At 47.2% G+C, this 15,965-nt stretch overlaps 1 protein-coding gene across 1 annotated transcript; it reads left to right on the forward strand.

The window, feature by feature from the left end:
- The first annotated feature begins 42 nt into the window (after positions 1-42).
- Positions 43-15,625, forward strand: map6d1 (MAP6 domain containing 1). The gene is made up of 3 exons (XM_031810976.1): positions 43-3,376; positions 4,237-4,591; positions 14,663-15,625. Exons 1-3 carry the CDS (start codon positions 2,850-2,852, stop codon positions 14,738-14,740), a joined length of 960 nt encoding a protein of 319 aa, XP_031666836.1. The 5' UTR covers positions 43-2,849; the 3' UTR covers positions 14,741-15,625.
- Positions 15,626-15,965: the final 340 nt, after the last annotated feature.

Genomic DNA, 15,965 nt, shown 5'->3' on the forward strand with positions numbered 1-15,965 from the left:
GTGTGTGTGTGTGTGTGTGTGTGTGTGTGTGTGTGTGTGTGTGTGTTATTCCGTGAACAGCAGCAGTGATTTACTAGACAAATTAAGGCCCAAAGCAAAGTGATAATATTGAGAAAATCAACATCTATTTCTGTACAAACCTGTTTTGATTATCCCATGATCCTCGGAGGTCTTCTACTGAAGATTCTAGTTCACTGCATGTTCTGATTCACACACTTGTTGGTGTTGATTACAGTGTGCAGTCCAGGTAGACCCCTGGGTACTGGAGCATACCACAGCCCACGCCCCAGGACACCAACCCTAACAGCATGGTATGACCCACCAGAGGCCAACCTGAGTCCCCCTGCAGAAAAGAGAGACTGGCCCTGTGTGAATACTTTAATGCGATGTACATGTCTTTTCTCTCTTGTCTAGTTTCTAATCTGCAGGTCATTAGCTAAGTGGAAGCAAGATTTCCTATCTTATCTCAATCAGTACATCCTTCTCAGGGACCGGGCCATTGACTTAGTGGCAATCCGTGATTCAAACTGAGTTTCCCAGTGTGTGAGTGGCCTGTACCTTGATCAACTGGTTTTATACGACGTGGGTCTGCAGATATGGCCTTCCCAAATCTTCTGACCCCTCACCACGAGCCCTCCCTGCCCAGGTCCACCATCATCCTCTGACCCCTTACCAACGAGCCCTCCCTGCCCAGGTCCACCGTCATCCTCTGACCCCTCACTGCCCAGGTCCACCGTCATCCTCTGACCCCTCACTGCCCAGGTCCACCGTCATCCTCTGACCCCTCACTGCCCAGGTCCACCGTCATCCTCTGACCCCTCACTGCCCAGATCCACCGTCATCCTCTGACCCCTCACTGCCCAGATCCACCATCATCCTCTGACCCCTCACTGCCCAGGTCCACCGTCATCCTCTGAACCCTCACTGCCCAGGTCCACCGTCATCCTCTGACCCCTCACTGCCCAGGTCCACCGTCATCCTCTGACCCCTCACTGCCCAGATCCACCGTCATCCTCTGACCCCTCACTGCCCAGATCCACCATCATCCTCTGACCCCTCACTGCCCAGATCCACCATCATCCTCTGACCCCTCACTGCCCAGATCCACCGTCATCCTCTGACCCCTCACTGCCCAGATCCACCATCATCCTCTGACCCCTCACTGCCCAGGTCCACCGTCATCCTCTGAACCCTCACTGCCCAGGTCCACCGTCATCCTCTGACCCCTCACCAACGAGCCCTCACTGCCCAGGTCCACCGTCACTTCTGACCCCTCACTGCCCAGATCCACCATCATCCTCTGACCTCTCCCTGCACAGGTCCACCGTCATCCTCTGAACCCTCACTGCCCAGGTCCACCGTCATCTTCTGACCCCTCACTGCCCAGGTCCACCGTCATCCTCTGACCCCTCACTGCCCAGGTCCACCGTCATCCTCTGACCCCTCACTGTCCAGGTCCACCTTCATCCTCTGACCCCTCACCAATGAGCCCTCACCGCCCAGGTCCACCATCATCCTCTGACCCCTCACCAACGAGCCCTCACTGCCCAGGTCCACCGTCATCCTCTGACCCCTCACCAACGATCCCTCACTACCCAGGTCCACCGTCATCCTCTGATCTCTCACCAACGATCCCTCACTGCCCAGGTCCACCGTCATCCTCTGACCCCTCACCAACGATCCCTCACTGCCCAGGTCCACCGTCATCCTGGAGGGTCTTTGGGTTTGGAGAGAAGCATATCAGACTGTAGAGGGACTTGGAAAGTTAAGCTTGAACCAGTAACCTCCTGTGCCATAAATCCCAGTCCTCTTGGCAGGGACCATACGATGCTATACATACAGACTCACAGTACATAGCAGTGTGCCGCAGAGAGGACCCAACGCAGACGAATCAGGGCTCCACCCCACGGGGAGGAATTCACACGGAACAAGCTAACTGCAATTACTCGCTTGCATTTTTTGTATGTTTTTATTTAACCTTTATTTAACTAGGCAAGTCAGTTAAGAACAAATTATTCTTTACAATGACGGCCTAACCCGGACGATGCTGGGCCAATGGTGCGCCGCCCTATGGGACTCCCAATCACGGCCGGATGTGACACAGCCTGGTTAAAGAAGCCTTGTCAGAGCTGTGATGTGAATTACGTCTATACTTCAAGTTTACACTATACAGCCTCCAGCCTAATGTCAGTTTCAGGTGTATGTTCAGAAAGCCACAGCCTACATGGGTTTGATTAGTAATAATGTGTTGTGCTGTGCATGATGGAGCCCTTATGTAGACTACAGGTTTGGAATGAGAGAGAATACAGATTCCTGCTGGGCCTGTAATGAAAACACTTAACCTGAATAGCAATAGCACAGTTTTTCTCTCAAGCTTTTCTAGGTAGGCAGGCTTCCTGTGTTGATTAAGACACCTTGGAGCTGGTGTGGGATATGGCTTAGAAAATGTATGTCATTCTAAGGATGAGAAATGCGTTGTATTCCGAATGATCCCATTATCCCAACTGTTAATGCCAAATGTAACGGCTGCTAGCTGTCTAATGTAACGATACCAAACATAACATCATACTACATCATACTAATTTTTGTGTCTTGGATTTACGTTTACTATGTTACGTCTAGTCTATGATGACAGCTTGTCGACAGCGCACTTGCTGCTCTGTTCCATCCTGGCATTCCAGAGTGGTGGCATGGAGGACAGCACACTCGCGCAGGTTTCCAGGAACGGGCACACACAAGGCGGCACTTCTGAATGTAGCTAACATTGGATTTGTTGTGTTTGTTCCTTATTTAATTTTTTCTAATTTTCTTTGATTAGTCTATTACTTTTTTACTTGAACAAAATCGCCATGGCTTGGCCGTGCATAAGCAGAGTGTGCTGTCTGGCTCGGTTTTGGAACCAGTTTGATAAATCCGATCTTTCATTGCCACTGACCATCCAGAATTACTCAGACATCGCCGACCAAGAGGTGCGATCCGTCACCAGGCAGGGACCGACGGACCGGGTTCTGACGCACAACTATTCTAGTCCGGACCACCGCGGATCCCCCCAAACACCGGGAGATGCCCCGGGCACCCGGAGATCATTGAGAGGCCGGAGGGAAGCAAACTTCAAACCCCGGGAGGACTACCACCGACCCGGCGTGCCGTTCTCGAGTGTCACCCAGTACAAACAGGATTACAAACCCTGGCCTATTCCGAAGAAGGACAATTTCCCCTGGATTAGCAATTGTGGAAAAGGGGGCACCGTTGGTTCGGATAGCCCAGTAAACAGTTACCCCAATGCGAGCCAGACGAGAGGGGAGACGGGGGAGAGAGAGGAGCTGGGCATGAGGTGGGGGGAGCAGGGGACCGGAACAGCTCAAAGCTCTTACAGGTAGGCTCCATCACTCTGACGCTGTCCTTTCAGACCCATTCTGTTTCTTTCATTTCAGCACCTGGAGCTGTCCACTCTCTCATAAACCATCGATAACTGCGCTCTAACCAAACGATTTCATTAGTATGCTTCAAGTTATTGTTTTCTGAAATTCGTTAAATAATTGTTATTCATGTACAGTGGGCTATTGGCACAAATGTAATCTGCAGTGTGTATAATTATGCAATACCTTTTGAACGGAAATTGCCACCAGGCTAGGTCTTGCAGTTCAGTGTGTGTGCGTGTGCGTGTGTGTGTGCATTCATGCAAAATACATTAGATGCATTAAGTGTCATGCTACAGAAATGACCAATAGTTTTCATCTGAACAGTAGACAGCTGCTAAAATAGAAACACAGCAAAACGCTTTAAATTATGAATAAACTCACACACATTTGATATCCCCTTGATTAGAGTGCATGATTAGAGACCAAATTAAAGCGTTTCTGCAGTTTGATAATCCTCAACATCCAATGGTGTTTCTTTATGATGACAGCATGCTCCGCCCCATTCTCATTTCCCAGAAGCACTGAGCTGAAATCTCATGCATCATTACCAGAACCCACCCAGGCCCCTGTATTGCTCTGCTCGAATCCCAGTGGACATCATTATCCTTAATCGATGATGAGCCTGATTAGCTTGTTGATGCTTTGGTTAGTCTGATTTACACAACAATACAGAATTTGCATAATTTTCTATGTAAAATAGCCGACAGTATAGAGAGCATAAAGCCAATGAACAAAACTTTTGCAGTGTTTGTAAAATAAGAATTATTGTCAGACCATGGGAACGCTCCCTTACACTTCCCTCTCCTCCTTGTAGGCAGGAGTACCGGCCTTGGACAGGGGCCAGACCGGCCAAGACCACTAGGAAACAACGCCCCCCTGCCCCGTACGCCAGCCCCCGGTCGGGGGTCTCCCACCTCCCCAATGAGACCAGCTACCAGGCCGCCTACAGTGGAGCCGGGGAGGCTTTCAGACACACAGAGCTTCACCAGAGGGACCATAATACCACCACCTCCACCGCTGGGCTGCCGATCACCACCTCCACTGTCCCCAAGGCCCCTGTAACCCTACTCCAGCCATCCTCCACCACAACCACCCCTATCATCAGCACCGGCCTCCAGCAGAGCAGCCTGCCAGAGAGACCCAACCTCAGTATAGGAACCATGGGAGAGGTGAGACAGAGGACAGAGTTTCACAGTGTTCAGGGCATAAATCCATCTTTTTCGAATGTTATTCAAAATGGTCTGAATCCTTGAGATGAGCAAAGTCTTAGTGGCAGCATCTCGTTCTATAGAAGTCATTGTACACATCTGTGACGATGCCCTGTTCTTTAGGTAGTACTATTTCAAAGGCAAAGTCAGTTGAAAGACACAAAGACACTGTGTGGGGAACATAGGGTAAGGGTATGGTTAGGGACATAGCCATTGTTCCAGCCTGGTCTCAGGTGTTCCCCGTGGTGCTGAGGCATCTCTAAGAGGTGATACTGTGATCCTGTTCTGTCCTAAAGCTGCTCAATGTGTCCCAGCTGTTTCAGATTATAACGCAAACTGCCAGGCCTATGACATTGACCTGGTTAGAGAGAAGCAGGCATTACATACAGAGAAAAGATAGTCAATAATATTCAGATATTTGGACAATTAGGATTTGGAGACTCAAATCACAGAGGTTTTGTGTCAGAGTGGGTTCGGATGGAGAGATAGAGAGGCGAGGTGAGAGAGAGAGGAGGGGTGAGAGAGAGAGGAGGGGTGAGAGAGAGGTGAGGTGAGAGAGGAGGGGTGAGAGAGAGGTGAGGTGAGAGAGAGAGCGAGAGAGAGAGGAGGGGTGAGAGAGAGGAGGGGTGAGAGAGAGAGGAGGGGTGAGAGAGAGATGAGGTGAGAGAGAGAGGAGGGGTGAGAGAGAGGTGAGGTGAGAGAGAGAGAGAGAGAGAGAGAGAGAGGAGGGGTGAGAGAGAGAGAGGAGGGGTGAGAGAGAGAGAGAGAGAGAGAGAGAGAGAGAGGAGGGGCGAGGTGAGATAGAGAGGAGGGGTGAGAGAGAGGTGAGGTGAGAGAGAGAGAGGCGAGGTGAGAGAGAGAGAGAGAGAGAGAGAGAGAGAGAGAGGAGGGGTGAGAGAGAGAGAGGAGGGGTGAGAGAGAGAGCGAGAGAGAGGAGGGGTGAGGTGAGAGAGAGAGGCGAGGTGAGAGAGAGGAGAGGCGAGGTGAGGTGAGAGAGGAGGGGTGAGAGAGAGAGGAGGGGTGAGAGAGAGAGAGAGAGAGAGAGGAGGGGTGAGAGAGAGAAAGAGAGAGAGAGGCGAGGTGAGAGAGAGAGGCGAGGTGAGAGAGAGAGAGAGAGAGAGAGAGAGAGAGGAGGGGCGAGGTGAGAGAGAGAGAGGCGAGGTGAGAGAGGAGGGGTGAGAGAGAGAGGCGAGGTGAGAGAGAGAGGCAAGGTGAGAGAGAGAGGCGAGGTGAGAGAGAGAGGCGAGGTGAGAGAGAGAGGAGGGGTGAGAGAGGTGAGGTGAGAGAGAGAGGAGGGGTGAGAGAGAGAGGTGAGGTGAGAGAGAGAGGTGAGGTGAGAGAGAGAGAGAGAGAGGGAGAGAGAGAGAGAGAGAGAGAGAGAGAGAGGAGGGGCGAGGTGAGAGAGAGAGAGAGGCGAGGTGAGAGAGGAGGGGTGAGAGAGAGAGGCGAGGTGAGAGAGAGAGGCGAGGTGAGAGAGAGATAGAGAGAGAAGTACTGTAAATCTTTCCTGTTTTGATCCCAGCCCGCCCCCTGTTCTCTCCCTGGGGTAGTTCAAGGCAGACGTTGTGTGACAGGGAGTGGAACTCTTTCGGGAATCTCCTGGGGTTTAATGCCATCCCACCTGCCCCGCTTCTCTGTGCCATCTGCCAGCGGCGAGTGGGAGAGAACGGGCTGAGCAGGCTCAGCTTTCTGCTTTCACTCACTGTCATCTATGCCAGAGAGATTGGCATAGATTAAAGAAAGAAGACACTCCTGCACACTGCTTGCTGGAATTTTTCAGTTTTAAATTTAATAGTAAGTTGAAACACACAAAAAAAGTGAAACTTTGAAAGCAAGCACTGTGGAGGAAAGTCTGTTTTTGAACCTTGTTTTATAAATATTCCAGCGTACCTGAGTGTTAGTGCTGTAGGTGTGCTGGTACATCTCTTTTCAGGAGCAGAGAGAAAGACAAGAAGAGGGAAGAACTTTCTTTGGGAACATTTTCTAAAAGCAAAAACATGCTCCACTATAGCTTCCCCCAAAAACATGCTCCACTATAGCTTCCCCCAAAAACATGCTCCACTATAGCTTCCCCCAAAAACATGCTCCACTATAGCTTCCCCCAAAAACATGCTCCACTATAGCTTCCCCCAAAAACATGCTCCACTATAGCTTCCCCCAAAAACATGCTCCACTATAGCTTCCCCCAAAAACATGCTCCACTATAGCTTCCCCAAAAACATGCTCCACTATAGCTTCCCCCAAAAACATGCTCCACTATAGCTTCCCCAAAAACATGCTCCACTATAGCTTCCCCAAAAACATGCTCCACTATAGCTTCCCCCAAAAACATGCTCCACTATAGCTTCCCCCAAAAACATGCTCCACTATAGCTTCCCCCAAAAACATGCTCCACTATAGCTTCCCCCAAAAACATGCTCCACTATAGCTTCCCCCAAAAACATGCTCCACTATAGCTTCCCCCAAAAACATGCTCCACTATAGCTTCCCCCAAAAACATGCTCCACTATAGCTTCCCCAAAAACATGCTCCACTATAGCTTCCCCCAAAAACATGCTCCACTATAGCTTCCCCAAAAACATGCTCCACTATAGCTTCCCCCAAAAAGCCACGATTAAACTTATGACACTTTTTGGCTAGTCACATGGCAGAACATGTTTTATCCTCCAAATCAGATATGCATAGCCAGTCTAAGCCAAATGTTGTAGAATGCCAGTACGACAGTGTTTGACAGGCCACAGGGTTTAATAATATGAGACATGTCATCTGTAGGTCATAGTCTATTAATTACCATGGCCCAGAAATCAGTGTGAGATGTGTGTGTTCAGCGTGAGATGGGTGTATGTGTGTGGTCAGGGTGAGATGTGTGTAGTCAGGGTGAGATGGGTGTATGTGTGTGGTCAGGGTGAGATGTGTGTAGTCAGGGTGAGATGGGTGTATGTGTGTGGTCAGGGTGAGATGTGTGTATGTGTGTGGTCAGGGTGAGATGTGTGTAGTCAGGGTGAGATGGGTGTATGTGTGTGGTCAGGGTGAGATGTGTGTATGTGTGTGGTCAGGGTGAGATGGGTGTATGTGTATGGTCAGGGTGAGATGTGTGTATGTGTGTGGTCAGGGTGAGATGTGTGTATGTGTGTGGTCAGGGTGAGATGTGTGTAGTCAGGGTGAGATGGGTGTATGTGTGTGGTCAGGGTGAGATGTGTGTATGTGTGTGGTCAGGGTGAGATGTGTGTATGTGTATGGTCAGGGTGAGATGTGTGTATGTGTGTGGTCAGGGTGAGATGTGTGTATGTGTGTGGTCAGGGTGAGATGTGTGTGGTCAGGGTGAGATGTGTGTATGTGTGTGGTCAGGGTGAGATGTGTGTAGTCAGGGTGAGATGGGTGTATGTGTGTGGTCAGGGTGAGATGTGTGTATGTGTGTGGTCAGGGTGAGATGTGTGTAGTCAGGGTGAGATGGGTGTATGTGTGTGGTCAGGGTGAGATGTGTGTATGTGTGTGGTCAGGGTGAGATGGGTGTATGTGTATGGTCAGGGTGAGATGTGTGTATGTGTGTGGTCAGGGTGAGATGTGTGTATGTGTGTGGTCAGGGTGAGATGTGTGTAGTCAGGGTGAGATGGGTGTATGTGTGTGGTCAGGGTGAGATGTGTGTATGTGTGTGGTCAGGGTGAGATGTGTGTATGTGTATGGTCAGGGTGAGATGTGTGTATGTGTGTGGTCAGGGTGAGATGTGTGTATGTGTGTGGTCAGGGTGAGATGTGTGTGGTCAGGGTGAGATGTGTGTATGTGTGTGGTCAGGGTGCATGCAGGGAAATGTACACCTCTACAGATGGCTGCTATGTAAGATCTGTTTCCAAAACAAATTGGGTGCAAAGGATTTAACTCCTGAAAAGTAGACATTAGATACAAACTACAGGCTATCCGCTATGGTCATCATATTGAACCCTCTCTCTGTACAGCCCCTCACCCATCAACCAAGCCCTCACCCATCAACCAAGCCCCATCAACCAAGCCCTCACCCATCAACCAAGCACCATCAACCAAGCCCTCATCCATCAACCAAGCCCTCACCCATCAACCAAGCACCATCAACCAAGCACCATCAACCAAGCCCTCACCCATCAACCAAGCCCCATCAACCAAGCCCCATCAACCAAGCCCTCACCCATCAACCAAGCACCATCAACCAAGCCCTCATCCATCAACCAAGCCCTCACCCATCAACCAAGCACCATCAACCAAGCACCATCAACCAAGCACCATCAACCAAGCCCTCACCCATCAACCAAGCCCTCACCCATCAACCAAGCCCCATCAACCAAGCCCTCACCCATCAACCAAGCCCTCACCCATCAACCAAGCCCTCACCCATCAACCAGGCCTCAGTGTACTGCCAGCTCTACCTACTGACATCAACCTAGTGCTCTATTGTTTTCATCCTTCTCTGAGCAATCTGCCAACACAAAGCAAAACCCAGGGGATCAATATTAAACAATACAGTCCAAACCTCCACACACTGCCAAGTCATTTTTGCCCCCCCCCCCACCCACTGAGCTCTCTGACCAAGCCCCCAGGCACGCACACATCCACTTGATCCGTTTTCATAGCATTCACCCATCCATCACGGCAATTAATACTGAAGTCCTTGTTATGCTTTTGAATAAACAAAATCAATAAACTTAGTTATGGAGAGGGAGAGAGTGATATACACTACGGTTTAAAAGTTTGGGGTCCTTGTTTTTGAAAGAAAAGCACATTTTTTTGTCCATTGAAATAACATCAAATTAATCAGAAATACAGTGTAGATATTGTTAATGTTGTAAATGACTATTGTAGCTGGAAACGGCTGATTTTTAATGGAATATCTACATAGGCGTAGAGGCCCATTACCAGCAGCCATCACTCCTGTGTTCCAATGCCACGTTGTGTTAGCTAATCCAAGTGTATCATTTTAAAAGGCTAATTGATCATTGGAAAACCATTTTGCAATTATGTTAGCACAGCTGAAAACTGTTGGTCTGATTAAAGAAGCAATAAAACTTGCCTTCTTTAGACTAGTTGAGTATCTGGAGCATCAGCATTTGTGCGTTCGATTACAGGCTCAAAATGGCCAGAAACAAAGAACTTTCTTCTGAAACTCATCATTCTATTCTTGTTCTGAGAAATAAAGGCTATTCCATACGAGAAATTGCCAAGAAACTGAAGATCTCGTATAACGCTGTGTACTACTCCCTTCACAGAACAGCGCAAACTGGCTCTAACCAGAATAGAAAGAGGAGTGGGAGGCCCCGGTGCACAACTGAGCAAGAGGACAAGAAACAGACTTGTCACAAGTCCTCAACTGGCAGCTTCATTAAATAGTACCCGCAAAACACCCGTCTCAACGTCAACAGTGAAGAGGCGACTCCAGGATTCTGGCCTTCTAGGCAGAGTTGCAAAGAAAAATCCACATCTCAGACTGGCCAATAAAAATAAAATATTAAGATGGGCAAAAGAACACAGACACTGGACAGAGGAAGATTGGAAAGAAGTGTTATGGACAGACGAATCTATGTTTGAGTTGTTCGGATCATTAATTAAAAGATTTAAAATGAAAAGATGCTGGAGGAGTGCTTGATATCATCTGTCAAGCATGGTGGAGGCAATGTGTTGGTCTGGGGTTCTTTGGTGGTGGTAAAGTGGGAGATTTGTACAGTGTAAAAGGGATCTTGAAGAACGAAGGCTGTCATTCCATTTTGCAACGCCAGGAAGCATGGGGTTGAAATCTCTCCAGATAACCTCAACCAATTGACAATTAGAATGCCAAAGGTCTGCAAGGCTGTAATTGCTGCAAATGGAGGATTCTTTGATGAAAGCAACGTTTTAAGGACACAATTATTATTTAAATAAAAAATCATTATTGCCATAATATGGACTTGGTCTTTTACCAAATAGGGCTATCTTATGTATCCCACCTCTACCTTGTCACAACACAACTGATTGGTTCAAACTCATTAAGAAGGGAAACAATTTTTTTTAAGAAGGCACACCGGTTAATTGAAATGCATTCCAGGTGACTACCTCATGAAGCTGGTTGAGAGAATGCCAAGAGTATGCAAAGCTGTCATCAAGGCAAAGGGTGGCTACTTTGAAGAATCTAAAATATAAAATACATTTTGATTTGTTTAACACTTTTTTTGTTTACTACATGATTCCATGTGTTATTTCATAGTTTTGATGACTTCACTAATATTATACAATGTTGAAATTAGTACAAGTAGAGAAAAACCCTTGAATGAGTAGGTGTGTCCAAACCCTTGAATGAGTAGGTGTGTCCAAACCCTTGAATGAGTAGGTGTGTCCAAACCCTTGAATGAGTAGGTGTGTCCAAACTTTTGACCGGTACTGTATATATTTTAAATTAGCAATACCCATACAGCTAAGAAAAGATGCCTAGCAGTCTACAAGTCATTTAGTTCTGACAAACATGCAAGCTTTCAGAGTCCTCCCTCTCTGGTAAACATTTAGGCATACCATTCTGTAGTTCCATTAATGCGTCTACTGACAGTGTTTTCTCCCAACAGACATTTTAAGAACCTTCCAGAAATGTTTTTCAGCACCACTGGAGGACATGGCTTCAGCTTTTCAATGTGATATAAAAAGAGAGTTTTGTATAAAACCAGATGTACAGGGCAGGAATGGGGATGTGGTTTACAATGGGTTAAGTGCATAACAAGAGGATAAAACAAAGCATTATGCTAATCACTCTCCTTTGCACCCCTTTACTCTCTCACCCACTCTCCTTTGCACCCCTTTACTCTCTCACCCACTCTCCTTTCACCCCTTTACTCTCTCACCCCACTCTCCTTTCACCCCTTTACTCTCTCACCCACTCTCCTTTCACCCCTTTACTCTCTCACCCACTCTCCTTTCACCCTTACTCTCTCACCCACTCTCCTTCACCCCTTACTCTCTCACCACTCTCCTTTCACCCCTTTACTCTCTCACCCACTCTCCTTTCACCCCTTTACTCTCTCCCCCACTCTCCTTTCACCCTTTACTCTCTCACCCACTCTCCTTTCACCCCCTTTCACCCTTTACTCTCTCACCCACTCTCCTTTCACCCCTTTACTCTCTCACCCACTCTCCTTCACCCTTTACTCTCTCACCCACTCTCCTTTCACCCCTTTACTCTCTCACCCACTCTCCTTTCACCCCTTTACTCTCTCACCCACTCTCCTTTCACCCCTTTACTCTCTCACCCACTCTCCTTTCACCCCTTTACTCTCTCCACCCACTCTCCTTTCACCCTACCTCTCTCACCCAGTCTCCTTTCACCCCTTTACTCTCTCACCCACTCTCCTTTCACCCCTTTACTCTCTCACCCAGTCTCCTTTCACCCCTTTACTCTCTCACCCACTCTCCTTTCACCCCTTTACTCTCTCACCCACTCTCCTTTCACCCCTTTACTCTCTCACCCACTCTCCTTTCACCCCTTTACTCTCTCACCAACTCTCCTTTCACCCCTTTACTCTCTCACCCACTCTCCTTTCACCCCTTACTCTCTCACCCACTCTCCTTTCACCCTTTACTCTCTCACCCACTCTCCTTTCACCCTCCCTCTCTCATCCACTCTCCTTTCACCCTCCCTCTCTCACCCAGTCTCCTTTCACCCCTTTACTCTCTCACCCACTCTCCTTTCACCCCTTTACTCTCTCACCCACTCTCCTTTCACCCTCCCTCTCTCACCCACTCTCCTTTCACCCTCCCTCTCTCACCCACTCTCCTTTCACCCCTTTACTCTCTCACCCACTCTCCTTTCACCCCTTTACTCTCTCACCCACTCTCCTTTCACCCTCCCTCTCTCACCCACTCTCCTTTCACCCTCCCTCTCTCACCCACTCTCCTTTCACCCCTTTACTCTCTCACCCACTCTCCTTTCACCCCTTTACTCTCTCACCCACTCTCCTTTCACCCCTTTACTCTCTCACCCACTCTCCTTTCACCCCTTTACTCTCTCACCCACTCTCCTTTCACCCTCCCTCTCTCACCCACTCTCCTTTCACCCTCCCTCTCTCACCCAGTCTCCTTTCACCCCTTTACTCTCTCACCCACTCTCCTTTCACCCCTTTACTCTCTCACCCACTCTCCTTTCACCCCTTTACTCTCTCACCCACTCTCCTTTCACCCTCCCTCTCTCACCCACTCTCCTTTCACCCTCCCTCTCTCACCCACTCTCCTTTCACCCCTTTACTCTCTCACCCACTCTCCTTTCACCCCTTTACTCTCTCACCCACTCTCCTTTCACCCTCCCTCTCTCACCCACTCGCCTTTCACCCCTTTACTCTCTCACCCACTCTCCTTTCACCCCTTTACTCTCTCACCCACTCTCCTTTCACCCTCCCTCTCTCGATTTCCTTTTTTTATTGTCTCTCTCCTGCCTCCTTCCCTCTCACTGTTCCGTTAAATGTGAACTTCTCCCTTTTCTCACAATGCGTCTGACTAGAGGCACGGTCATGAGCCGAACCCTCAGGGTTCTATCAAGGGAGGGAGGGAGGGAGGGATAAAAAGAGAGCGAGAGAGAAATAATGGATTATTTGCCATTTTGTTAAAGTGTGATGCGATGCAGTGGGCTGCAGACCTTTCAGTGTGAATGTAATTTAGGAGAGGCAGACCTGGCTGCTGTACCGAGTCGAATACAATGTGTGTTGGAGAAGGGAGTGAGGGGGTGGACACCCCCACAGAGATATAAACACACAGGCAAACAGACTCTGAAGCACGCACACAAAAATATATATTTTTGAAGCCGCAGTTTGACAGATTTCATGTACAGACACAGCCTCTCATCCAGAAAATAGTCACATTACATTTTCTTTATTGGCCCAAGAGACTGTTGATGAGACTACAGACCTACAACTCAGAAAAGTATGCTTTGATCTCAAGACAAACTCTGCCAAGTACACCTTCCATTGTATCACTACTAGTCAAACTCTGCCAAGTACACCTTCCATTATATCACTACTAGTCAAACTCTGCCAAGTACACCTTCCATTGCATCACTACTAGTCAAACTCTGCCAAGTACACCTTCCATTGCATCACTACTAGTCAAACTGCATTGGAAAAGGCAGATTCATATCTAGAACATCCCACTGGGCACAGACGTCAAATCAATGTCTATTGCACTTTGGTTCAACGTAATTTCATTGAAGGACGAGGAAACACCAGTGTATTCCCAGTGGGATGTTATTTGATGGATGCAGCATGCAAACTTCCTTTCAGGGTCGAGTGATATTCCATTAATGTAGGCCAAATAGGTTCCGGCTGGATGTTATTTCAGAAAGTCTGGCATCAGCAGCATTTTGCAGTGATGAATTCTGTTTACTAGTTCAGTGGTGAAATCGGTCTACTAGTTCAGTGATGAATTCTGTCTACTAGTTCAGTGATGAATTCTGTCTACTAGTTCAGTGGTGAATTCTGTGTACTAGTTCACTGACAGCAGTGGTGAATTCTGTCTACTAGTTCAGTGGTGAATTCTGTCTACTAGTTCACTGACAGCAGTGGTAAATTCTGTCTACTAGTTCAGTGGTAAATTCTGTCTACTAGTTCAGTGGTGAAATCGGTCTACTAGTTCAGTGATGAATTCTGTCTACTAGTTCAGTGATGAATTCTGTCTACTATTTCACTGACAGCAGTGGTGAATTCTGTCTACTAGTTCACTGACAGCAGTGGTGAATTCTGTCTACTAGTTCAGTGGTGAATTCTGTCTACTAGTTCACTGACAGCAGTGGTGAATTCTGTCTACTAGTTCACTGACAGCAGTGGTGAATTCTGTCTACTAGTTCACTGACAGCAGTGGTGAATTCTGTCTACTAGTTCACTGACAGCAGTGGTGAATTCTGTCTACTAGTTCACTGACAGCAGGTCTGATGCACTATGACAGCACAACCAAACAAGTCACCTCTCATATACTGTAGGTTATCTCCTATTTGAACAGCACAAGACCTGTATTGCCTGTGGTTATCTTTCAGTAATCCATGTCATGTTTGTGTTATTGCAGGAGCAGTTGGTGAGGACCAAGCTCTCTCCCAACCCATCTGCAGTGTTTCAAAGCAGATCTAGGATCTTCAACATATGACAGACTTTCCAAACTATTCTACTGGTTACCGGGAGACCAAAGAACCAATGAGGGGAATGTTCTCTGTCCATTCCACACTACAACAAAATCTATGCAGGGAATGTACAGCTTAATGTAACCAGAAAGGAAAACCCTGTACAGCTTAACAGTGTAGTGAATGACAAACCAGATGTCACAAAACAATTTTAAAATCCTGTTCTATTGCTATGAAAATCGTATATATGCATGTAACACGCTAGTTTGAAGTCAAGCTTCTTTTGCAGTATTAGACACTCCAAGACAACATGGCTGCTCTGTAATGTGTGTTTGTGTGTACTGTATGTATATGTATGTGCACCTGTTGAGATGGAATGATTTGTGTTTGATCCTTTTCTGTATATACTGTTGGATCTATTGAAATGACAAGGAGACGACTTTTTGTGAAATTTATGCTCAAACTGCACTTAGTCCAGAAAGTAAGGTGTTCCTTCGATCTCTGCAAGTATTTTATCAACAGAAACAAAAACATATATTCATACATTTTTATTCAATTAGGTAACTATTTTGAGAAAGTAATTGTGCCGGTGTTCGTTCATTTTGTAAATCTGTTTAAAAAAAAAAACGGTTAAATATTAAATGATGTACAGTATATTACAATAAAAGAATATCAGGTTCTTAACACCATCAGGTTGTTTACTCCATCAGGTTGTTTACTCCATCTGGTTATTAACATCACCAGGTTCTTTACTCCATCAGGTTCTTAACACCTTCAGGTTGTTTACTCCATCGGGTTCTTAACTCCACCGGGTTCTTAATGCCATCAGGTTCTTGACTCCATCAGGTTATTATCCCCATCAGGTTATTTAATTCATCAGGTTCTTAAATAAATCAGGTTTCTTTACTCCATCAGGTTCTTATCTCCTTCAGTTTCTTATCTCCATCAGGTTCTTAAAGCCATCAGGTTGTTTACTCCATCAGGTTCTTACCTCCATCAGGTTGTTTAATCCATCAGGTTCTTAAATAAATCAGGTTCTTATCTCCATCAGGTACTTTACTCCATCAGGTTGTTTACCCCATCAGGTTCTTTACTCCATCGGGTTCTTTACTCCATCGGGTTCTTATCTCCTTCAGGTTCTTACCTCCATCAGGTTCTTAACGCCATCAGGTTCTTATCTCCATCAGGTTGTTATCTCCTTCAGGTTGTTTAATCCATCAGGTTCTTAAATAAATCAGGTTCTTTACTGCA

This window comes from Oncorhynchus kisutch, linkage group LG30 (genome assembly GCF_002021735.2).
Source record: "Oncorhynchus kisutch isolate 150728-3 linkage group LG30, Okis_V2, whole genome shotgun sequence".
Lineage (NCBI taxonomy): Eukaryota > Metazoa > Chordata > Actinopteri > Salmoniformes > Salmonidae > Oncorhynchus > Oncorhynchus kisutch.

Bases quoted from the DNA above. Each gene is read 5' to 3' on its own strand.
- map6d1 (XM_031810976.1), top strand. From the start codon at position 2,850: ATGGCTTGGCCGTGCATAAGCAGAGTGTGCTGTCTGGCTCGGTTTTGG. The intron at 3,377-4,236 runs GTAGGCTCCATC...TCCTCCTTGTAG, and splicing joins ACAGCTCAAAGCTCTTACAG to GCAGGAGTACCGGCCTTGGA. The intron at 4,592-14,662 runs GTGAGACAGAGG...GTGTTATTGCAG, and splicing joins GTATAGGAACCATGGGAGAG to GAGCAGTTGGTGAGGACCAA.